At 38.7% G+C, this 24639-nt stretch overlaps 5 protein-coding genes across 11 annotated transcripts; all 5 read right to left on the reverse strand.

Annotated features, from left to right (window-relative positions):
• Positions 1–378: 378 nt before the first annotated feature.
• On the reverse strand, positions 379–2074 carry LOC141595038 (presenilin-like protein At1g08700). Its single transcript, XM_074415013.1, has one exon. The coding sequence runs from the start codon at positions 1942–1944 to the stop codon at positions 559–561; it is 1386 nt and encodes a 461-aa protein (XP_074271114.1). The 5' UTR covers positions 1945–2074; the 3' UTR covers positions 379–558.
• Positions 2075–3788: 1714 nt separating this feature from the next.
• On the reverse strand, positions 3789–5308 carry LOC141631283 (uncharacterized). The gene is made up of 2 exons (XM_074444000.1): positions 4810–5308; positions 3789–4576 (listed from the first exon to the last, which is right to left on the reverse strand). The coding sequence occupies exons 1-2, from the start codon at positions 5306–5308 to the stop codon at positions 3789–3791; spliced, it is 1287 nt and encodes a 428-aa protein (XP_074300101.1).
• Positions 5309–7460: 2152 nt separating this feature from the next.
• On the reverse strand, positions 7461–9501 carry LOC141595046 (presenilin-like protein At1g08700). The gene has a single exon (XM_074415020.1). It carries the CDS (start codon positions 9312–9314, stop codon positions 7632–7634), a length of 1683 nt encoding a protein of 560 aa, XP_074271121.1. The 5' UTR covers positions 9315–9501; the 3' UTR covers positions 7461–7631.
• A 1393-nt stretch (positions 9502–10894) lies between these two features.
• On the reverse strand, positions 10895–15064 carry LOC141595054 (RHOMBOID-like protein 3). Of its 3 annotated transcripts, none has more exons than XR_012522258.1 (6): positions 14595–15015; positions 13019–13182; positions 12489–12652; positions 12066–12316; positions 11106–11278; positions 10895–11053 (listed from the first exon to the last, which is right to left on the reverse strand). XR_012522258.1 is itself a non-coding variant. In XM_074415032.1 (5 exons), the coding sequence occupies exons 1-5, from the start codon at positions 14867–14869 to the stop codon at positions 11173–11175; spliced, it is 960 nt and encodes a 319-aa protein (XP_074271133.1). In that variant the 5' UTR covers positions 14870–15064; the 3' UTR covers positions 10895–11172. The 3 variants fall into 3 exon arrangements, 1 of the variants encoding a protein (XP_074271133.1); XR_012522257.1 differs by having other exon boundaries at positions 10895–11042; positions 11090–11278; XM_074415032.1 differs by having other exon boundaries at positions 10895–11278; positions 14595–15064.
• A 1126-nt stretch (positions 15065–16190) lies between these two features.
• Positions 16191–23219, reverse strand: LOC141595067 (putative ADP-ribosylation factor GTPase-activating protein AGD14). Of its 5 annotated transcripts, none has more exons than XM_074415048.1 (14): positions 22755–23219; positions 21817–21878; positions 21073–21160; positions 20926–20987; positions 20740–20836; positions 20160–20612; positions 19351–19474; positions 18806–19272; positions 18182–18298; positions 17959–18075; positions 17794–17874; positions 17319–17439; positions 17193–17238; positions 16191–16650 (listed from the first exon to the last, which is right to left on the reverse strand). In XM_074415048.1, the coding sequence occupies exons 1-14, from the start codon at positions 22851–22853 to the stop codon at positions 16596–16598; spliced, it is 1989 nt and encodes a 662-aa protein (XP_074271149.1). In that variant the 5' UTR covers positions 22854–23219; the 3' UTR covers positions 16191–16595. The 5 variants fall into 5 exon arrangements, with proteins under 5 accessions (XP_074271149.1, XP_074271150.1, XP_074271147.1 ...); XM_074415049.1 differs by having other exon boundaries at positions 18806–19254; positions 20740–20839; positions 22755–23149; XM_074415046.1 differs by having other exon boundaries at positions 20740–20839; positions 22755–23149.
• Between the last annotated feature and the right edge of the window lie 1420 nt (positions 23220–24639).

Raw genomic sequence — 24639 nt, forward strand, 5'->3', positions numbered from 1 at the left:
CAAAATGCGAAAAAAAATAGAAATGGAAAAATGAAAAGCAAGAGGAGAGCGAAACGTAATACAAAGTCAAGGTAAGACTTATAGGTTTTAAAAACGAATTCCAGATTTCTTTTATAAAAACTTAAAATTCAAATCGAGAATAAAGATTAAAACGATTTTGAAAGACGAAGTAGAATTATCGTTATGCTTAAGATTATCTTTCTCAAACACAACCGATACTCGATGAAGCCCTATATAGCACTATAGAGAATTAATAAACGACTTAGATGCCAGTTGCAGAAAATTATGTCTCTCCTTGGAACATCCATGACAAAGGGAAAAAAAAAAAGGAGTTTGACAGCAAAGGAAGATATGTTTGCAGATCAGAGAACGCCAAAATTAAAACCGATAAGCTTCATTTAATCAGTACCAACTACCAAGGTTCAATCATGAACCAAAACAATTGTGTCATCAATATAACTCATTGTTCGTATAATTACATTACTACTACATAATCCCTTTGCCTAGTGAAGGATACTACAATCATTATCGACAACTTGGACATGGAACGTAATCGAGTCAAAACATCAGCAAATTTGTAGATGTGTGAACGACAAAAGGCTCCATCAACAACCGGGTCAAGAAGTAAAAAGCAATCCCTAAAGCAATCGAAATGGGCAATGCAGGCAAGGCTCTACGCGCCACAGACAACAAAATCAGAGTACAAGCAAGTCCCGATATGATAGCAAGGTAACATGCATACACAGTCATAAGATCATACATGGCAGCTCTACCCACCAACACGCTGTAAAACACAAAATCCCCTAATCCAAGCTTAATACCTCGAACTGTCATCTCTGAATCATCATCATCCTCCTCCCCGCTACCACGTCCCTCCATAAGTCGTGACCTTTCCTCATCCGCCACACTAGTCTCACTCGAACTCCCCAAATTCGACACCAATCCCACATTTCCATCATTTGCACTCAAATTCCGCATTTCAACAACCACATTGTCCGAAACCCCAAGCACCCCCGAACCTCTATCCCTGACCATAGGCCTCTCCTCATCGACCACCCCAATCTCACTCGAACTCTCCAAATTCGACACCAATCCCACCCTCTCCCCTTCCCTTTCCCTAGTGCCATCATTTCCACCCAAACTCCGCATTTCCACCCCAACATTCTCCGAAACCACAACCGTCTCCAACCCAACAATTGCACCCCCTCCTCCTCTCCCACCCCCACCCCTTGAAACCCTAACCCTAGGTCGAGCTTCATACACAAGAGCAGGCAAATCATCATCCCTACTCTGAGCCAACTCAACCAAAATCTTTAACGGTCCACCCGGTGCCAACACCGCCACCAAATCGTAAACCGCCAACGCCACCAACAACACCCAAGTCGTCCACTCCGGCAATTGCGTAAACCACGCCGCCGTAATTATCCCTAAAGCCACCGTATACCCCTGCGTCACCACAATCGGCACTCCTCCTCCACCAAACACCGCCACCACTCCCACCGCCGAAAAATTCAACATAAACACCGCGAAACTAGCAAAATCAACATCAATGCTAAAATGACGAATAATCGAAAGAATAATCGCACCTCCCAAAGATAACAATATAAAAAAAGTTGAAAATCGCATGTAATACTTCAAGAAATTGGTAAAATTATAGTAGTAGAGAATTACTAGAACAAAGGTGACGACGGCGATGAAGAAGATGAAAACGACAGCGTTTTCGACAGCGCCGGTGAGTTTAGTGGCAGTTGAATCCGTCGGAGTTTCGGCGTAGACGAGATTTGCGACGCTTACGAGGTCCGATGAAGGTGAAGATGATGATGAAGATGTAGATGAAGGAGAAAGAGAGGAAACTAAGAGAACTACTAAGAACATACAGATTGATACTGGGGAAATTACTCCGATTAGTTCTGAACCGATGAATTCGAGTATGCTTTCCTCCATTTTTGATAGGAGAGAGGTTGATTAAGCTGTAATTGGATGGATGTTAGATGATAGTCGCCATTGATGGAGCTTGATTTGATGGAGATTTTAGGTGAAGTGAGTCTACGAGGTAATTTGGGGTGGAAATGTTCAAGATAGAGCTGGTCATTAGCATGGGCTGATCCGATTCAACCCGGATTCGGCCCGCCGTAGCCCGTTATTTTATGTAACTTGGCCTGACCCGGCCCGGCTTGGCCCAGCCTTAGCCGTTGTTAACCACTTAACCCTGGCCTAACCCGGGTCCTGAAATTCCAGCTCGGTCCGGCCTTAGCCCGCCATTTTAGCAAAAAATAAAAAATAAAAAAATAAAATGACAAGGCCCGCCCGTCGTTGGCCCGCCGCGGGTCCTGGCCCGGGTCAAGCATATCCAACCCGGCCAAGCCCACCCCTTCCCCTTGGCCTGGCCTGGACCTGACCTGGAGAGCCCGGCCCGGTTCTAACCCGGCCCAAGTACAGATTGAGTTCAAGATTTGTTACCAATTTTGGAATGTTTGGGTTAGGTGGATTTATTAGTTAAAGAGATTTATTAATGTGTTCTCAGTATAGGTAGTCAGTTGGTCACGGTTTGAGTCAGGTTATTTTAAACACGGGTTCAAATTGGTTGGTCGGGTTAGCTCAGGTCAACCTTTTACCTGGTTCATTGACGTGTTTTTTTTTTTTTAACAGCAACAAGTAGCATAACTTACCATAGAACTTCCTGAGTAATATTATGAGCTATCATATTCACGGCGAGTTAGTTTAGGCATTTTTTTTTGTAGGGTTTCAACATTCAAGCTTGGGTGATAGGCCAGGTTAACCTGGCCTGAGTTGGGGGAGAGTCGGGTCGGCTTGAATAGTTTGGTCATTAAGTGGGATGATGAATAATTAAATAACTGTTTTCAATAAATATTAATCAGTATAGGATTATCGACAATGATGAGTCATTCATAAGAGATGTTAGAATTGAAGGATGATTAAGATACGGTACGTTGAAGATAAACACAAGTAAATCCGGAAAGGGGTATGATTAACTAGCAGTCATTTTAGTCGTTTTACAACATCAAAAATCAATCAAAAGTAGTTTCGAGCGATATTAGAAAGTAGTTTTGACAAACTGATAAAAATATACAACTAACTTTTAATAAGATTATTATCCTAATAAAATACATTTTGGACAAATCAAATAGTCTGAAATTCATTAGTTTTGCTTACCTTTCTCTCATTGTGAAACTTAAACAACAATTAACTGAAAGCTAAATAGACTCAGGTGCGCCGTGCGCACACGTCATCTCTACGATCTAAAAATCAAGTACATCTGGTACTAAATTACTAATGTCAAAAACACTAAAATTTATTCTAGAAGTAAATTGAGAAGCAAGCCTCATACCAACGATTTTACCAATTTACCAAATAACATTGCAATTTGCACAAATTCTCATTTAAAACGGGCATATCCGTGCACAGAGCTATGACAAGCTAGCTCAAATATAAACTAGGCCGTATGTCCCTCGCTAAGTTAAGAGAGCAAGACAAGCAAAAATAAACACCTTAAAGTTTATACCCATCGCAGTTAGTACTCCTTCCGTCCTAATGATTTGTTTACCTTAGAAAATACTCATCACAAAGAATATAAAAGGTAAACAAATGATTTGGACGGAGGGAGTAAATGCATAGCAAGAGGCCAGAGGCCATCAATACTGAAAACACAAATAGCCAATCAAGTTTAAAAGTGACTGGTACAGTGATACAGAACTATAGATTGCTAAAACCATAATTTCTGAAAATATGATTTTTTTTTTTTTTTTTGACAATCGGGTTAACGAGACCTACATATTAATAGCACGCTTAGCTATCCTATGAGCGGCTTTGTTACAAATTCTAGGAACATAAGCAAAAGTAATACAATGAAAGTTTGCTGCTAGATCGGTTATATCGTCAATAGTGTTCCTTGTCCAATGTTTGAGTTGAGAAAATCGTAGGACTTGGGCAAGAACCTGTAGACAATCAGAGAAAATGTTAATATGGAGGATGTTGCGCGAGAGCGCCCACTTTAAGGCTTCCCTAATTGCCAAAGCTTCCGCTTGTTCAGCATTCTCTGCCATTCCTTTGATACAGAATTCAGAAACAATATCATTATCAAAAAGGATGTATCCGCCAAACCCAACAGCAAACTCTTTAGACCACGCCGCATCCACATAAATATGAGTCCGAGAGCAACTCACAGAACTCTGAATCAGAGGAAAGGGTACTCCATTCCTAAGATTAGTCAAGTCCTCCTCCATCGGTGTTTGGAAAGCTATGGGCCCCGGTTTCCCATCTTCAGCAGAAAGAGCTAAGTTAAGGGAGTCTTGATAAAGAAAGATAGCACCAATATTGGAGCACTCGGTACTATCAAAAATCTTTCTGCACCTTACCACCCAAATAGTCCAAATGGTACACAAAAAGGAGAGACAAGCCTCATGCTTATTTTCAGCCTTAAAAAGAACGAAGAGCCAATTGCAAACCCAAGACCGGAGACTCAAATTATCCCCTGATTGTGCCCTAATCCCCAGAGACTTCCCAAACTCGTTAGCAAATGAAAAGTCCCGGAACAAGTGTTCCGGTGATTCCGTTTCTTGTGAATCACAAAGCACGCAAGTAAAAGGACCATCAAAGCCCCTCCTTAGGAATCCTTCCCCAGTGGGCAACGATTCCGTGAGAAGTTTCCATAAGAGAATGATCCACTTTTTCGTACCCGACAGTTCCAAAGGATTTTTGAAAGACACCCATACATGCAAAGCAGAACTCTTGATCGGTCCTTCGGGGAAGTCAAGTGTTCCAAATAATTTTGAAGAGCAATGTGATAACCAATCTTAACTGAGTAATTCCCAGATGACGAGGTAGACCAATAGAAGATGTCGCTGTCTTCAGAGCATCGAATTGGAATAGCAAGAATGTCCTTAATGGAAGTTTCATCAAAAGACATAGACACAAGTCTATGGTCCCAACTGTTGTTGTTGTTGCAAATAAGATCTTTGATTCTCAAATTACACAAGTTGGGTGAATCAGTAAGAAGCTCAACACATCGTGGTTTCGGCACCGTTCCATGAACCCATTTAGTATTCCAAACACCAAGGTCGGAAAAAGAGGAGAAGTTCCATGCTAAATGAGGTTTGATGAGTTGAAGGCCCCAAACAATACCTTTCCATCCCCACGAAGAATTACTCTTGTCATCGTTAAAAAGCAGATCACCATCACGCCACTTTAGGCCATATTTAACACCAATAGACTTACAGAGAATAGAATCAGGGTGAGTGATCATTCTCCGTCCAATCTTTGCTAGAAGTGCTTGGTTGAACTCCTTCATACGTCTAATACCCAGACCACCATTCCCTTTGGGTTGACTAAGGAAAAGCCTACCACACCAGCTAATAGAGGGAGATTTCTTATGACCCGCCCACCAAAAATGTGACAAAATAGCATCTAATTTTTTTGTCACACTTACCGGTATTTTGAATACCGATAGAAAGTAAACCGAGAGGGAGGAGAAGACAGAAGAAATCAAAGCCAATCTACCCGCCGACGATAGAAGAATTCAATTCCATGAAGATAATCGCTTCCTTACCTTATCAATGATAAACTCAAAAATTTCCCTTTTACTTTTAATCCCACCTGAGAGTCCCACGTCCGTAGGAATACCCAAGTAAGATCCCAAACTAGTGTTACACGGTATGTTGAAGGTTTTCAAGCATTTTCGAGCAAAAGACAGACTAGAGCTCGAACTTAACATCATAGAGGACTTATTATCATTAATAACTTGGCCGGAGGCATGACAATAATCCTTAATAACTTTGTCAAGGCTTTCGCAACTCTTAGAATTACCTTCAATAAAAAACATAGAATCATCCGCAAAAAGCATATGGGAGATAGGGATACTATTTCTGTTGATCTTTATTCCTCGTATAATCTCCTCCTTCTCCATACGTAGAATGTTTAACGAGAGAATTTCCGTGCACATAACAAAAATATAAGGGGAAAGAGGATCGCCCTGACGAAGGCCGCAACTCGGGTGGATACGTCTTGAAGGAACTCCATTAACCAGAATTTCATAAGACACCGTCGTGATACACTTCATAATAAGCTGAATGAAATTAGGAGGGAATCCCATCAAGAGAAGCGTGCCTCTGATAAAATTCCACTCCAACCGATCATAGGTTTTACTCATGTCAGCCTTAAAGGCCATCCTACCCATCCTACCACTTCTAGATGAAGAAATTTTGTGTAATATTTCATTTGTAATTAAAATATTATCACCAATATTCCTCCCAGGGACAAAAGCATTTTGAAAGTCACCCACTAGTTTTCCCATGTACTTTTTCAATCGGTTAGTGATACATCTAGTAATGACTTTCATTATAACATTGCATAAGCTAATCGGCCGAAAGTTATCAACTGTTTCAGGGGCACTAGATTTCGGGATAAGAACTAAGAAAGTCTTATTCAGAAATTCTGGTGAGCTATTACCATTGAGGATAGCCAAGACAGTCCCAACAACATCATGCTTAATAAAATGCCAACACTTATGGAAGAAGATAGCAGGAATACCATCAGGTCCCGGAGATTTTAACGGACCAAGTTGAAACACAGCCGTACGAACCTCCTTAGGGGTAAAACGAATGCAAAGTGCATCCTCTTTATTAATACTGAACAAATTTTTCACAGTAGGGCGGTACTCATCAAAACTGATCTGATTCGCTCCTTCCTGAAAGAGTCTAGAATAGAATTGGACAAATAATCCCTTAATACCCTCATTGTCAAAATTCCACTTCCCATTATCCATTTTAATCCCAACAATGTAATTCCTGCCTGCCCTACCCTTAACCCAATTAAAGAAGTACTTGGAGCATGTATCTCCCTCGGTGTTCCATTTCATCTTGGCCCTCTGTTTCCAATATTTAGCCGAGACTTTAGCATACTCCACTTGACTAGCATATGCAGTGGTGAAAATATGATTAACAAAACAGAGTAATGACATTGATAAGCACTCAACAGAACGATCCACGAGTGAGCAAAGACTACCACTAACTCGGAACCTTGTGTACAATACTCCCGATATCTTATAGAATTAAGTCTTTACTCAACAGGTTTCTCTCTCAAAGGCCTCAACAACTGCATCACTTTGCATAAATACATTAACTCCACACCGAGGAATACCATAGCATACATGGAATATTAACCGATAAACCCACACCAGTTAAAGAAATCACATATTTCCTCTCTTTAAATTCGCTTCCTAGACGTTGGCCAGCAATAAGGCCGAGGCAAATTGATGTCTCCTCGGCCCTTCTTTTTTCTGTTGGATTCTATTATAAATCGTCAAGGAATAAAATCAAATGAAATAAAACGGTGCTTACTCTTCGATTTTCTGGCCTGAAATTGCATGCATATGCTTTCCGCTTAGTAACAGACCTGAGGCAACTTGGAATATCCATTACAAATTATGACAAAAAAGAAAAGGATTTCGACAGCAAAGATGGATATATTTGCAGATCAGAGAACGCCAAACCGATAAGCTACATACAGTACCAACTACCAAGGTTGTTCGCATAATTACATTACTACATAATCCCTTTGCCTAGTCAAGGATACCACAATCATAATCCACAACTCGAACATGAAATGTAATCGAGTCAAAACATCAGCAAATTTGTAGATGACTGAACGACAAAAGGTTCCATCAACAAACGGGTCAAGAAGTAAAAAGCAACTCCTAAAGCAATCGAAATGGGCAATGCAGGCAGGGATCTACGCCACATATTTGAAAAAGTAATAGTACAAGCAAGGCCTGATATAATAGCAAGGTAGCAAGCATAAACAGTCATAAGATCATACATTCCAGCTCTCCCCACCAGCACACTATAAAACACAAAATCCCCGAGTCCAAGCCCAGAACGTTGAATTATAATCTCTGAATCATCATCCTCCTCCACCACACCACCATGCCCCTCGACAAGTCCTGACCTTTCCTCATCCGCCACACCAATTTCACTCCAACTCCCCAAATTCGACACCAATCCCACCTTTTCCTCTTCTCTATCACTCACATTTCCACCCAGACTCTCCATTTCGATACCCACATGATCTCCCTCACCCCTCAAACCGCTAACCCTAACCCTAGGCCTTTCCTCCTCCGCCACACCAATTTCACTCGAACTCACCAAATTCGACACCAATCCCACCCTTTCCTCTTCTCTATCACTCACATTTCCACCCAGACTCTCCATTTCGATACCCACATGATCTCCCAACCCGCCAATCTCTCCCTCACCCCTCAAACCGCTAACCCTAACCCTAGGCCTTTCCTCATCCGTCACACCAATTTCACTCGAACTCCCCAAATTCGACACCAATCCCACCCTTTCCTCTTCTCTATCACCCACATTTCCACCATTTCCACCCAGACTCTCCATTTCGATACCCACATGATCTCCCAACCCGCCAATCTCTCCCTCACCCCTCAAACCGCTAACCCTAACCCTAACCCTAGGCCTTTCCTCATCCGCCACACCAATTTCACTCGAACTCACCAAATTCGACACCAATCCCACTCTTTCCTCTTCTCTATCACCCACATTTCCATCATTCCCACCCAGACTCTGCATTTCGATACCCCCACCCCTCGAAACCATAACCCTAGGTCGAGCTTCATACACAAGTGCAGGCAAATCATCATCATCCCTACTCTGTTGCAACTCCAGCAGAATCTTCAACGGTCCACCCGGCATCAACACCGCCACCAAATCATAAACCGACAACGCCACCAACAACGCCCAAGTGGTCCATTCCGGCAATTGCGTAAACCACGCCGCCATAATTATCCCTAAAGCCACCGTATACCCCTGCGTCACCACAATCGGCACTCCACCACCGCCAAACACCGCCACCACTCCCACCGCCGAAAAATTCAACATAAACACCGCGAAGCTCGCAACATCAACATCAATGCTAAAATGACGGACAATTGAAAGAATAATCGCACCTCCTAAAGTTAACAACATAAAAAAGATCGAAAATCGCATGTAATTCTTCAAGAAATTAGTGCAATTATAGTAGTAGAGAATTACTATCAGGAAGGTGACGGCGGCGATGAGTAAGATGAAAACGACGGCGTTTTCAACTGCGCCGGTGAGTTTCACAGCGGTTGAATCCGTCGGATTTTCGGCGAAGACGAGATTAATGAAGCTTACGAGTTGCGATGAAGTTGGAGAAGAGAAAGAGGAAAGTAAGAGGACTACTAAGAACATGCAGATTGATACAGGAGTGATTACTGCGATTAGTTCTGAACCTATGAAATCGAGTATGCTTTCCTCCATTTTTGAGAGGAGAGAGATTGATTGATTGAGGTGTGATTTGATAGCTGGTACAAGGTCGCCATTAATGGAGCTTGATTTATTGGAGTTTGTGAGTGGAAGAGTGTAGTTATGTATCCAAATTTGGAAATTTTGAAGTTTATGAATTATGAGTCATTGTTCACAATTATATTCACTTATATTTTTCTTTTTTTTTTTTTTCAGGAATCGTTGTTCACAACCTGAACGTATATGGATTTATTATCGTTGGACCATTCCACGTAGATATATAGGCTCCGTTTGACACGATATTTTAGGTAACTTATTTGACCAAAATTTTAGCTACCTGATTTTTTTACAAGTGTCTTATTTGGTCAAATAAGGTACCTGAAATAAAATGCTACTTCAGGTAGCATTTGAGAAATCAGGTACCTGAAATAACTTATTTTCCATTTGGTATCCCTTTATTCTATAATACTCCCTCATATTCACTATATTCTTCCCATTTCTTTTTTGCACAAGAAATAAGAAAGTGAATTTGGACCACACAAAACACACTACCCTACATGCAATTTAATTTGGACCACACAAATCAACCCAAAAAAGGAAATAGGGAAGAAAACCCGAATAATCCGAATAAGGAAATAGGGAAGAATATAGTGAATAGGAGGGAGTATTAAATAATTTTCATATCCTTTTACGTCATTTTACCAAAATCAGCTACATTTTCAGCTAGTTTGCCAAACACATTTTTATATAATCAGTTAACTTATCAGCTTCTCCTTTTCAGCTACCTTATCAATTACTTTTTCAGGTTTCAGTTAGCTTTTCAATTTTCAGCTATTTTTTCAGGTTTTAGCTACCTTTTCAGGTAGTTTTGCCAAACAGGGCCATAGTGTTGTATGACTATTTAGTGGAAATGTGGTGAGTGGGATATATTTAAAAATAGAAGATCCTGGTGGGTTTGGAGTTCGGACTGGCCAGATTAATTTTTGCTTGATCTTAATGAAAGGGGTATGGGTGGTGTTTAAGATAGGATATACTTCCTCCATCTCAAAATAATCTTTTTAATTTGACTTTTGAGGTTAAAGTTTCAAAGTTAAGTTTTGATCATTAATAAGTGTTAAAATAATAAAAATCGACGTGACACAAATGGACAAGATATTGGTTGATCGGTCGGAGACTCGGAGAGGCAATAGAAGGCAAGTGTCATTTTTGTGTATCAAATTGGTGGGAGTTTCATTCCGGCGGAGTTGGTCATGACTCATGACGGACGATTGTTCACAGCAATGCTGATTTACACGGGGAAACAATCGAATTCACACCCTCTTGAGATGCACACAGATCGTCAAAAAAAAAAAAAAAAAAAAAAAACTGAAATCATGATACTTTGATATGAACACTGATATGTAACGCAACTAAGTGCGTTTCGATATCCCAAAAAAAAATATATGAACACTGATATGTCTAATTATCCGATAACATATCTGCACAGGAACGTGACACGATCTCATTAGTCGACAGGCATCAATGCCCTGCTGTATGTATGGCTCATTCTTTGTGTCCACATCAAACCCGACTTTCACAGTTACAGAGACGAACATAAATTCACAATGTTCTCCAGTCTATATATAATTGTCACCAAATATATAGCATTCGTGTTTACTACTAGAATATACTCGTGCCAACAATCTGAGGTAACACAAATTAACAGTACAGAGATGCAGGCGTATCGTACCAATCTATCTATCTCTATATATATACTCCCATGTTCAGGCTCAACACTTCTGAGGTAACACAAATCTGAGTATATACCAAAACCCATCGACAAACAAACAAACGTGAATGGAAGGCCGGAGTGAGGTTATGACCATGTTCAGGCTCAACACTTCCATCTAGAAGAAGGCACGCAACTTAGGTAATGACACCATTTACAATGATCATTCCCATCCTTCCCTTTAAACAGCATTATCATCCCTACTGTGTACCTGTTGCAATCACATGTCACATTCTAATCAACCCAACCATCGCAATTTACACATTGGTTATGTTGGTAGGTCCGTAATGAGGTAAAATATCAGTAGATTTCAAGGTCAGACAAATTTTCAATCTATATTGCACTGACTCTACATATGATCTTGCATACCGAGACACAGACATGCGTATGACATTTGAACAATTCATTTTATGCCAAAAACATGAATTTTCATAAAATTAGACCAGTCTGACGCTTAAACATGCACGATAGTCGGGAATACTTCTAGACAATCCTAATTAACATATTTGCAAACAGATTTTCTTCGGAATCTCAGCCTAGCTTAAAATATTAGGAAATCAAACAAGAACTCTAAATTAGATCACCAATTTAGTTTATGTTTATACGCAGTCAAGGACTATAATCCATCAAAATGAGAGTTTTCAGGAGGAACCATGGGAAACCTGACAAAATTAAGGGATACCATGAGAAATTTCCGTAATTTTTAATTACTAATTTATTGCCACATCATCAAAACTTAATCTCCATTTAACGACTGTTACATTAGGGGGTACCATAGGCACAAAAATGAAACCTCAAGGATACCATAGGCAAATTCTTAAAAGCAGGGGTACCATGGGAAATCTGACAAAATTAAGGGGTACCATGGGAAATTTCCGTTAAAACAACCACGCCTAGCCATGTAACTAGCTGTCGTCTGGTTAATTCATAAACCAAACAACATTTTTTAAAGTACAGCCTGTTGCCGTAAAAGGGTGAGTTCTAGGGAAAGGGCTTACCCAGCTATCAGCACAGCTAAGGCGATGACGAATAAAACCAGTTGGTATGGTAAAAATTTGCTCTTGACACGTAAATGCTCAGGCAGTTGATGACGTTCACGCCACCCAAATCGAGGACGTAAGAGCAGCACAAACCCAAGCAGGAATCCCGTTATAAAACCCCCAAGGTGCGCAAAATTGTCTACATGAGGAAGGATTCCAACTGCCAAGTTAATGACAATCATAACCACAAGTGTGAGCAGAGCAGCAACCTGTAAGAACACATTGTACATTGACTATTAAGTTCACTTCAGCTGTATACTGAATACTGCATGCCACAGTTTATTTGAACTTTCGAAAATATTTGAATAAAATTCCCCATTTGTTCATTATTTGAAAGCATAAGCATTGACGATATAATGAGTGTAGTAGATAGAGGGTTACCTTGTTTGAATAGATAGTCCAATTTGTCAAGAGCTCCGAAAGCATTGCACCAAGAAGTCCGAATAATGCTCCAGATGCTCCCACAGATACGGTCTCTCTGAGGAAGAGTGATGAGAGAACTGATCCTCCAATGCCTGAAACCAGGTACAATACTCCAATTCGCACTAACCAAAGGAAACAGAACAGTAAGTGCTTGTTTGCAGTAAGCTACTGAAAGCGAACTCAACATAGTCATCTATAAATGTAACAAAGAGAGGAAGGAGAGAGGATGATGATGGTGATGAAGATGAAGATGAAAAAAACAGGTAGTTAAATGAGCCCAAAACATAGTTGCATGGTTCAAGGTTAATCGGAAGATCCTTGTACACTAGCTGGACAGAGACAGAAGGCTTTACTTAAACCCACTAGCGGTTTACAAACACCCAAGTACCGAACAGTGGTTCAAAAGGCACAATCAAGATATGAAATCGAGAAACTTGACAAATCTATTTTTGTAAATTTAAATCTTTCTTGAAATATAGGTAGCATACCAAAGCCAAATTGCTGTTCGAGGCGGATACCAATAAGAACCAAACTGAGCATATTAGCGAAAAGATGAATCAAACCAGCATGCAACCAAATACAGGTTATGAGTCTCCATCCTTGATGCTGATACACCACCCTATCCCACTGAAGGGCACCCATTTTAATTAATCTGCAATCATATATATAAAAAAACATTCACGCTGTTAGGAATACTGCTATGGAACTTCTATATCAGAAGCTAAGAACAAAGTAAATCATTCTACGAGGCGTTGATATCACAGGAATGAAGGTAGTTGTACCCAACAGCCAGTCCAACAAAAGTGAAGACACAACTTTAAAAGGAAAAAAAAAAATTGCACAATGAACATAAACATCGTCCATTTCGCAATAAGCCTAATGGAAACACAAGGCTGAAGAGTTTAAGAAATATCGCTACTGTAATAGCCAAGCATGTTCCCTAAACATCAAAAACTCTCGACTGTCAAGCAATGTTGATAGTACTCAGTTTATTTAAGAGACAAAAGGCGTAGAGCCTACATTGAGAGATCATATTCAAGCAAAATTGTCACACCTTAAAACCATTAAAGGTCTAAAACTAAATACAATTCCTAAACCTAGATTAAGTAAGTTGAGAACCGTTCTACTCCAAGGATCCAAAAACAGAAAACAACAAATAATCATCAATCGACTGGTAACTTTAAGTAACAACTAAAAAGCGACATCATAGGGCTAAATTGTGACATGAAACAAATGAAATCGAGGGCAAAATTTATTTCAAGAGACAAAAAGGGGTATGTGAGGATTATAGCAGAGCCTACATTGAGAGATCATATTCAAGCCAAATTGCCACACCTTAAAACCATTAAAAATCTAAAACTAACCACAATTCCGAAACCTAGATTACGTAAGTTCAAAAACAGAAAACAACAAATAATCATCAATCAACTCGAAACCTTAACAACTAAAAAGCGACATCAGAGAGATAAATTGTGACTTGAAACAAATGATACTGTGGTCAAAAATCAATAGAAATGAGCATACAGTCAGGTATTTCAAATAAATAAAGTAGATAGAATGAATTAACCATCTTAAAATTAAGACGGATACACCAGTCAAACTATTCTCTCTGTCCCGGTCATTTGTTGTCCTATCCCATTTTTTTGTGTCTCGGTCAATTGTTGTCTTTTTTATTTTAGGATTGCATTTGATGAGCAATTTAGTTTTTCACGCTCAATTTAGTCCACTTGTCATCTTATAATTGGCCCCCGTCCCCTTTACTTGGACTTTGTGCGGTTGTGCCAAACCCAAAGGACAACAATTGACCGAAACGGAGGGAGTAACTTATTTAAGAGACAGAAAGGCAAACATTGAGACACTAAAACCATTGAGAGATCATATTCAAGCAAAATTGACACACCGCAATGTAAGACCGTCTTATACAATAATTACAATTACTAAACTCTAAAAGTAAAATCCAGAAAGCAACAAATAATCATGAATGGACTGGAAATAAAATTGCGGGTAAAAATAGAATAAAATCGAGCATAAAATAAATAAGGAGAATTAGAGAGAAAACGTAACGTGTTAGGAGACGGGCCGAGAAGCGGGTTCTGACGGAGAGGTTGAAACGAGAGGCGGCCAAGGAACTTAGGAAGACAATTACCAAAACCCAAGTTATTTTTCGGACAATTGTTGATAAACATTAGAGCAATAAAAACAGCAACATTTGCAACCACAATTATCGGAACTAACCACGACGTCCATTGTCTGTTATCGTCGATTTGATACCCAGTTGTTGTTCTTGTTGTTTGTTGTGTGGGGTAGTAATTGTTCTTCTCCGGATCTCGACTTGCCATTATTTTACTCGTAATTCGAAAGAGAGAGTCGCTGGTTGAAGATGAGTTGATGGTGTTTTTGGTATGGCGGTTATTTATGGGAGAGAGTTGAGTTGAGTTGAGTTGAGTTGAGTTGGGTGAAACTGAAAGTTTGAAGGTGGGGGAGAGACAGTAGAAGGTGAGCTGGTTCTGTTGGAGGTGTTCTTTAAATAGAGAGGTAGTGATTTGTACGCTAAAGACACTCCTCTATAAGTAACTCCACTTCCGTAATTCTTCCGGATCACATTTCACTACTTACTATATTTGTTAAACGGGTCGGATGGGTTGGATACTTGGGTCTCTGGTCGGGTTAGAATATGAGTCGAGTTATATGGTCAAATGCGGATCATATTTGACCTGGTCCGGTTTATATTCTGACTCAACTCATATTCAGGTCTAAACAAAAGACGTCAAATACAGGTCGGGGTAGGGTTAGAATATGGGTCAATAAAAAGTTTATGAAGTCTTTTGTTTTACCAATATTCAGCCAAAAATATATACTTTCTCCATTTCAATCATTTCTATACATTTGTTAAATATATGTGAGTAATATTATAATCAAATATATAAAATTAATTGGAATGGAGTGAGTACTTTTTAGAGTAAAATCATACTTAATATTAATAATATAAATATTTACTTATATTATTAAGACATTTATAAAAATAAAAAAAAATATAAATAATTATTATTAAATGATATAAAAATTATATAAATGGACCAGTTGGTTCAAACATTGTTTTTTTTTTGAAGTTTTAAGGCCAGGTTAAGGAAATTCAACCATGATTTGGCACGAGGTTGGGAATGGATTGGTCCAGGTCTGACAAGTTAGAGGGTTCGAACCAGCAGACGGGTTGGGTTGGCAACCTTTAATTGGGATGATGAATGATACCTCAACTTCTAAAATGAATAATAATTTGCAGTCTGTATTGATTGATCGGCTCGGAGAAGGTATAACCTTACTTTCAAGTAGAAAGCTTTTGGAATTGGCTGGGTAATGTAGAAGGGCAGGAGATATGTGTGCTTGGTAGTCGGCATGGAGGAATATTGATTGTTGAGGTGTTTCACATGTTATCTGGGGCGATTTATGCGTTTATTTGATGGCATATAATCTAATGCCTTAAATGGTTCCTGCAAATTACGGGGTTAGAGGGGGTCAAATGTACGCAACCTTACCTCTGTGTTAGCAACACAAAATTTGTTGTATCCAAATGACCCAAAATCAAAATTAGGTAGCGAACTGCATCAGAGAACTGCTGTTTCCGAATGATCAAAATGAAAACTGCACAATTGCACACTGATATGAAAAACTGAAATATTTGATACTTTGATATGAACACTGAGATGTTTGATGACAACATTCTTCAACATTAATACAGCAGACTAGCATAACAACATGAGCTTGCATAACTGAACAAATCAATAAACTCGACGTCTCAAACTCAATCTACCAACAAATGTTTCACCAATTTACAAAATTAGGGTACATCTACGCCATGGCACGGGAATGTGACACGGACTCACTAGTTGACAGGCATCAATGACCTGCTGTATGTATGGCTCATTCTTTGTGTCCACATCAAACCCGACTTTCACAGGTTAAAATATTCAGAGCATAATTTCAACCTACATGTAGATCCGGAGATTGGTTGCACCGAGGTCACCCATATATATACCTGAAGTATTTGTGCATACTGACTAACATGAATTATGCAAATGGGTTTCCTCCAACAGAAGCAGCGGGTCCATGAGTAGGAACATTCCTGCAGAAGATTATCAAATATTATTAATTTACATCAACAACAGTTCGAATGAATCATTTGTGTGGTAAATTGATAATCAAAGCAGCCACTAATTCTTCAAGATCGAGAGTTCAAGATTTGAGAAATGGTAACTTCATAATAATATGAAGCCGGAAAAAAAATGTACTAAAAAGACACGATCAAAAGTTCAAAAAAACTGTCCCTATGAGATTGTCCTATACCTCCTAGTGCAGGAGAAGGGGCCCAAAAGGCGAGCAACAGTACCCTAATGTCGTAATGGATCCTGCGAATCGCGAGGAAACTAGGAAAGGCGACAAGCTCACCATGTTGAAGAAAAATAAGTAAACTTTATGATGCCAATTTGATATTTTATAATGACGACAGTTTACGTATTCAAGTCTAAGCAGGATGTCAGTAAAAAAAATACACGAGGATTTATATATATTCATTAAGTTCAAGTTTGGTTTTTTGTTCATGGGCTGATCTTACTAATGAAAACCGTCCTACAGATAATTTATGCAGAAACAGTGAGAAATCCTTACTGTAACTGAGAGCTTTGAGGCTGTACTGCAGCATACGACATCCCGCCTGCAGACACCATGAAATTATATTCCAAGCTCCACCGCTAACCAATTTATTAAACAGAAGGAAAGACCAAAAAAGGTTACCCTGGGAACCCATAGGATTAGGCGAAAAGTCCGGAAACCAAGAGTCATTCAAGCCAATTGCATATGGAGCTGGTAGCGTTCTAATAGGTAGCGCAGTGTGCAAAGAGTTCATGTCCAAGAACTACAGTTGAACCACAGAATACCAAGTTAACAACATAATCATGCAAGACAAGAAGCTGAATAAACACTTGCAAAACTATGTTAATCAAAATTAATACGGAGTATGTTATAATATTACTCTCAAAAGAAAATTTAAAAGTAGTACTCCCTCCATTTCATTTTTATTGTCCCTTTTCCCTTTTCGGAAAGTTTTAAGAAAAATTGGTAAAATACCACTATAAAGAGAATGGGGACATTGTTATTGTGATTAAGTGAGTGGTACTCCTTAGTTAATTAGCTAGGTTCCTTACTAAATTTAGAAAGGCGAAAATTAGTTTGGGATAAATAAGAGCGAGGGGGGTAATTAGTTACCTACCGCATTGCTTGATTCAAATTCTGAATCAAATGCTACATCAAATGGGTTACTAGATTTCTGCTCAACTGGAGCTACATCATTCTGCGAAAAGAAGATAAACTCATTAATTGCAAAAAGCAACTTTTAAGGAACAGGCAGAAACGACGTAGACACCATTACACCAACCATGAAAGGATGGACTGGCTGACTAAACGGTAATGCTGAAGCAAAATGAGAGGATAAATTTGGAAATGAGAATCCTTCAGTAGACGTATGTTTCTGAATCCCATGCGTAGTGGAATCCTGGAAAATGAAAATATCATCAAGAAATCCAAATAACACTTCCTTAGCACCATGCAAATGATAGGATTATGTAGATCATGAAACCAAATTCATAATATGAAATCACCTCTGCAAAAAGGATAGGGGTAGAAGACCTATCGTCTATAGAAATTTGTGAATGTGTCCCTTGCACTTCCACATGTTGCTGCTGATCCCCATCTGTTTCTCCAAATGCATTCCATGGCTGCCGAAACAGAGCACCAACAGAATAAAACAACTTCAGATCTTTGAAACATGCAAAAAACATAAGGTTTCATTGAGAATTCAAGCGAAGCACATCTGAACACGAAGTGTTGCATGGTTCCGTTTTTTATTCGGTTCAGGGAATGGGTTCAACTTTCAGGTAGCTACTCGTTTTAAATGTAAAGAACACTGGCAACCCAGTCCACAAGCAAACACTGATTCAGTACGGACATCTGGTTCAACGTGGTCGAATGAATTACGAACTATGCATCAGTGATATGGCACAAAGAGAAGTTTAAAAAAATACCGCTGATTATCAATTATCACATCAAGTGTAATCATTTCAAATGTCATTCATAGTCAGTATACTGACAGACAAAAGATGTGAAAGAGGGAAGAAAGGTGTGAAAATTCATCAATCAGCTCAAGGTATTGTATGAACCATACCGATATCTTGTCTGCTCATTAACCAAAAGTGTAGTATAATAAGTCCTGTGACCAGACTAACCTGAATGCTTGCCATGTTCGCGGCAACATGACTACTCTGCAGGTCCTCTGTCCAAGGACTAGAAATCAAAGGTCCAGGTTCATGAACATTGGTACTCTGGAAGTCCAGCCATTGCAACCCATTATTCGATGATGACACCGAATCTATGGTTTTAAAAGAACTCCCGTCTTTTGATTGTGCACCAGATACTTCAGTATGAAGTTCATTGGTAGTAGGCTTAACGTGCTGAGGCAAATCGAACGTAGCCCACCCATCATTAGCTTCTTCCGATTGCTCGGGCAACTTCGGATTTGAGTATGTAGCAGCAGTATTCTGAGAAGTCCCAGAAAAGAAGCTTAAGGATGAGGATGGAGTAGTTTGAAAAGGAATAGTAGAAACTCCGGGTGACTGGGAAAGATCTACGGATGCAACTGCTGCTGCTGCTGCTGCTGCTGCTGCTGCTGTCGGTGCTTGAAACAAATCAATAGCTGGATCAATGAAATTATTAGACCCACCAGAACTTTGAGTAGGTAACTGGGTGCGAGGAAGAATGCTAGAGATTTTACTTTGGGTGCTGACAATGGACTGATGGTGCTCTGCAGGGACATCTGTTGAAGTGGCGGGACCAGCTGATTGAAGAGAGCCAGAATTCTTATGAAATAATCCAAAGCTTCCGGCAGACACAGTTCTCTGCAGAGAAAGATAAAAAACAGCAGCTTTGAAGATTATTTGCCTCATTGCGGCATCTATCAGATATGCTGAAAACCATAAAATCGCGCAAACACAGCTCTGGAATGAGGTTAGGTATAATAAGAAATCGTATAGTAAAGCATGCCGCAATTGACAAAATTGTAGATTTTGCTCATCTTCAGAGATTTCAGGTCGCATCGAACAGTAACAGAAAGACATGAATTTTGAAAATTATGGAAAGTGACACAGAGGTAATGTTGTTGTGTGTTTATTGGAGGACACTCAGGCAGTCGGGGTGATGCCTACATCCCATGTACACAAAGACATCCATATACAAAATGGGAGCTGAAAATCACACTCCCAAGCTAAAATCAACGGTGTCAAGACAGCAGCTCCGTCAGATGTAATAGAGTTAATGACTACGCATCAAGCACCAGTCAAGAAACCAAAAGATCCAATATGCCGTAGTGAATAAAACCTTCATCAGTATTACCCTTCCTTCTTGAACTTATTGCTGCCAGTGAGCACATCCATTTCTTAATTATAAATCTAGTTAAGTAGTGATTAAAAGTATTATTTTAAATAAGGTCCACAAGCATGAACTAGTTCCCATTAACCTAGCACACAATAATCAAAGGCAACCAATATAATCTTGAAATTTCTAAACCGGTGAAAAAGATATAACCTGTGGACGTGGGACTGGAACTTTGTCAGCATCTTTCTTGGCAAACACTTCAGAGGAAGAGTTGCTTCTCTGATGTTCTAAGCCATTAACTAATTCATTCGAAGAATAAAAGGTGGGACTTGAAAACTCATCATCCCTCTGGAGATTTGGCGACTGAGGAGCAGACCTGAATGGCTCCCCTCCACTTGACACCGAGTAATCAGACACACGTGAACTGGAACCTTCATTTGCAAATCTATCTTCGGAAAGATTGTCACTAAAACGACCAGGACTATATACAAAACTTGCAGCCTTACGTGCATATAGGCCATGATCAGATCCGGGCTTTCTTGAAAGGGAACTTCCTTGCTTTCTGTTCAAACGATCCTCGTACTGAAAATCATATGGCGGACTTTGAGAATAAGAGTGATAAGAACTGGCTCGCCTGGTATCTTCTACCGCATTTCTTTCAGTCTGCAACAAACACAAAGCTAACTGAAACTTTGCCCCACTTCGACCACTCAACATTCACAAATTCAGAAAGAAACTTAAATAATTAAATTAATTTAACTTTCAGGCCAAGTAATGAAGGATAAGACACCTCTGAGTCCTTCAGGGGCGTCTCTGAATTGTTTCCTCCTGCATACTTTCGACTTACATACACAGCCTTGATAAACTCGCGCACCTTCTCCGCATCGCTGCTAAACAAAAGTCAAACTTTTCCCAAATCTTTGACGATTAAGATACTGATGTTCGGATAATTAGATTGAGTCAACTAATGTTTTACCTACTATTTGGGAACCTTTGCCGCTGTGAATCCCAGCCTTTCAGATATATTTCCCTAGCACGCTTAAAAAAAGAGACTTCCTTCAAGATCGCATCATAAAAAGGAGGGGCAATTCTCTAAAAATGGACTTGCAAGACTTTTACTAACCTGATTACCGCCATTTTGAAGAGCTTCTACTTCTTGTGATGTGAATTTGGACATTGAAACAGACTTCACACGATGTGTGAACTCGCGGCTGTATTCAAAAGATGGGGGCGGAAAGGAAGGAGAAACAGAAGGTTATGAAATACAAAAAGAAACAGCATGTGGTACAATAAAAATGGAAATGAATACAGAAAAGACCTCTGAGGCTGTGAGCCCAATAATTCCAAAAGACCAAAAATATACGAGGTAAAATACTAGTATTTCCAAAATAATAATAAAAAATGAAGGTACGGGATCTTTTTTTTTGTGAAGGGCATCAAAACTTCCGAAATGCAACCAATAGGTAACAATACAATTACCAATAAATATCAGTACCCCAATGCCTGGCAACAACGGGATCTACCTAGCACCTACAGCCAACCTATAGAGAGTAGGTATTATAGAAGAATCACACGGCTATGCTAATGTTGAAACAAAGCCAAGAATCTAAAAAACTAGCAAATGCTTATTGCACATTCAACAACGGTTTGTGAATGTTCCTGAAGAAGCTACTTCCGGCAATACAAAACACTGGGATAATATCAGGTAATACACTTTAATTTCTAATAGGGCCGGTAGAACACAATCTTTACAGATAACTAAAGCCAGTACAATGATACTAAAATCAAAATAGCAAATCCATAAATGAGAACGCTAACTCGTGCTACATGTTCAACCATTCATAACATAAAAATATATATAACTCACTGTATTCCACTGCAGATCATGCAGACAAAAGTCCAAAAGTTGGTACAAACATACTGAGGACCCTGCAACACGTGAAAAGAGATATGAGCAAGTGCAAGAATTCAAAGTCGCCTACAGCTCCTAAGGCGAGAGTGCCTCCAAATAGACTTTCACAAGAGTAATTAAGACACTGGCATTCACATTTTATGATTATGAGTTATAACTCGCGAAGAAACTCTCAAACTCGCCAAGGGAATCCTCTACAACTAAAGTTCGCAATGCTATGTACAATAAGCAGTAAGAAAACACACCAGACCAGATCATCACTTTTACCAGTTAGACCGTACTTTCCCCTTTTCAATCAGCCATCAAAATTTTCCACTAAACTTACCCATATCAACCAAAAAATTCTCTACAACGCGATCAAAATCTTGCAATGCTTCGATCATTAATACTGACCAATCCTTAAAAAAAGTCAATTTTACAGGATCATCTATTCTCTTTTTCTTGCTCTTACATACGGCTAAAAGAAAACCAATAGTTACTGCACAAACCCATTAACCCACCTACTTGGCATCTACACTTCACAATATCGCATTTGAGACCGTCTTAAGCTTAAAACGGTCCAATTACATGCTAATGGTTCATTCTAAAGCAAGCTATGAATCTACAATGACTATGATGTAAGCTTAAGACGGTCTTAACTCTTAAGCAACCCTTTATCTGAAAGTCTACATCACAAAAGCATGCACCACCAAACCCTAGGTCCCACAATCATATCCTCCATCCCTCGGTCCCAATCATTCGTCTCAATCATTTGTTTACCTTCGATTAAAATACCCATAACTTATCGAAAAACACAGCATACAACTAATCAAACTACAAACATAGAAACTACTAAAATAACAACATATAATTCCAAAAATAAAACCACAAATAATTTAATTTAAATTTTTTACCAAACTATTGCAATTGATGCAACGACGATTTGGTGGGAGTTTCATAAGACCTCTAATGATCTTCTCATTTCTTTCCTCTTCCCTTTTACTACTTGCCATTACTATTTTCCCCAAATTTGAACTCCAAAAAACAACAAAAAAAAATTAAAAAAATTGAATTGAATAATGGGAGATAGAACCCTAAAAGAAAGGAGTGTAATTATGGAATTAATTGGGGATTTGGGTAGTGAAAAATTGCATAAAAAATGGGATTTTTGGATGAAATATGAGAGAAATTAGGGAAAATAAATTGGGAAATCACTCAAATGAGTCCAAAGGTGGAAGCTTTTTTTTGTGTTTGTAAAAGGTTTCAATTATTTTTTGAATGTTGGCTTTTTCCATGCGATTATTAATTTATTTTTTTAATTATTACAGTATTTTATTATTATTTTGAAGGGATAAATTAGTGTCCATAAAAATGACCCCACATTGTCACAAAATAAATATTTTGGTTATTGTCTTCAATCAATTGATTGATTATTGATTTTATTCAGTTGGTCTTGCTTTAGATGAACGATTTTGATCTGATACAATAAAACTGAATTTTGTAACTATTTTACATCCAAATATAACTATTGAAAAAAAAAAAATTATCATAAATTGTAACATTGGTTGTACTATTGTTATTACATAATCATAAAATGATCATATATTTCCGTCTAAAATTTCAGACGAAAAGTGGGTTGAAACAAAAATTTGCGTTGATTATTGGTTATTGAATGTTGCAGGATTAACTTTGTTCATATGGTATTATTATCTTTAACTGTCTATATCGAGTTGATTGTACATATATACTAATAATGTTACTAATTTTAGAATAAGTCATTCACAAATCTTTATTTTCCGCTTTATTTTTTGTGATTTTTCATGTATTGATTGGTAATTTGATATACACCCGCTCGCTATGATGTCTTTTAATGACAAAACTCATTTTACCTACACGGCACAAGACATTATTTGGATTTTAATAATTTATCGTCCAACCTATGTGTTGTAATTAAGGACTTGTTATTTTGGACTGAATTGTCTGAAGGGATTTGAACTAAATTGAACAAAACATAATGGACTAAACTAAACTAATTGTAACTATTAATAATGTTGAACTAAACTGAACCTAAATTATACGAGTTGATTTGAACTAAACTAAACTGGGTGGACTGAATTTATAAGAATTGCAATTAAATCTTGTAACTAGAATATAGACTCTAGAGCCAAGTCCATAACACACTGGGACAAGCTAAATTTCAAACCATTACATAATCTTTCAATTCATCACCAATTCATACATACAATTTCTTCAATAAACACAATTAAATCACAATGATGAACCAATCAATCAATTTCAACAATCTTCCACAACATAAATCCACCATGGTTGTTGCATCACTAAAAAGCTCAAAGGAATCGTCATCAACGGCGGACGTAACATGAAAAAGGCGGTGGGACCACCATACCCAGGTGGCATGGGGATGGGCCCACATACAGGGAGAGACCCGGCCAAATGTGAAGAAACCTGAGTGGTTTAGACAGAGAGCTATAACTTAAGTCATATCTTGAACACTACTCATACCTCCTCGTCTACTAATATGTTGGTGGGGGCTCTAACTTTCATAGATAAATCATGGGCCAAAGAGTTGATAGGTCACCTTTTGAGGGAGATGCATTGAAATAGTCCCATCTTCCAACAATGCTTCAAAGTGCTGCACGACCTGTTACATTTTATCAACAAGATATAATATAATAATATGTTCAGCAACCAGAGAAATTTATTAGATATAGATGATGATGAAAAGAACATCATGCACCAATGCATTAGCCATTATCATTTATCTGGAAGAGTAAAGGA

Source organism: Silene latifolia, chromosome 1 (assembly GCF_048544455.1).
Source record: "Silene latifolia isolate original U9 population chromosome 1, ASM4854445v1, whole genome shotgun sequence".
Lineage (NCBI taxonomy): Eukaryota > Viridiplantae > Streptophyta > Magnoliopsida > Caryophyllales > Caryophyllaceae > Silene > Silene latifolia.

Bases quoted from the DNA above. Each gene is read 5' to 3' on its own strand.
- LOC141595038 (XM_074415013.1), bottom strand. From the start codon at position 1,944: ATGGAGGAAAGCATACTCGAATTCATCGGTTCAGAACTAATCGGAGTA.
- LOC141631283 (XM_074444000.1), bottom strand. From the start codon at position 5,308: ATGAAGGAGTTCAACCAAGCACTTCTAGCAAAGATTGGACGGAGAATG. The intron at 4,577-4,809 runs GTTATCACATTG...GTGATTCACAAG, and splicing joins GAATTACTCAGTTAAGATTG to AAACGGAATCACCGGAACAC.
- LOC141595046 (XM_074415020.1), bottom strand. From the start codon at position 9,314: ATGGAGGAAAGCATACTCGATTTCATAGGTTCAGAACTAATCGCAGTA.
- LOC141595054 (XM_074415032.1), bottom strand. From the start codon at position 14,869: ATGGCAAGTCGAGATCCGGAGAAGAACAATTACTACCCCACACAACAA. The intron at 13,183-14,594 runs GTTACGTTTTCT...ATATGATTGCAG, and splicing joins CTCGGCCCGTCTCCTAACAC to ATTAATTAAAATGGGTGCCC. The intron at 11,279-12,065 runs GTAAGCCCTTTC...TGATTGCAACAG, and splicing joins TTAGCTGTGCTGATAGCTGG to GTACACAGTAGGGATGATAA.
- LOC141595067 (XM_074415039.1), bottom strand. From the start codon at position 22,853: ATGGCAAGTAGTAAAAGGGAAGAGGAAAGAAATGAGAAGATCATTAGA. The intron at 20,988-21,072 runs GTTAGTAAAAGT...TCTTTTTTTAAG, and splicing joins TTCAAAATGGCGGTAATCAG to CGTGCTAGGGAAATATATCT. The intron at 16,651-17,192 runs GTAAGGATTTCT...AATCTTCTGCAG, and splicing joins CCTCAAAGCTCTCAGTTACA to GAATGTTCCTACTCATGGAC.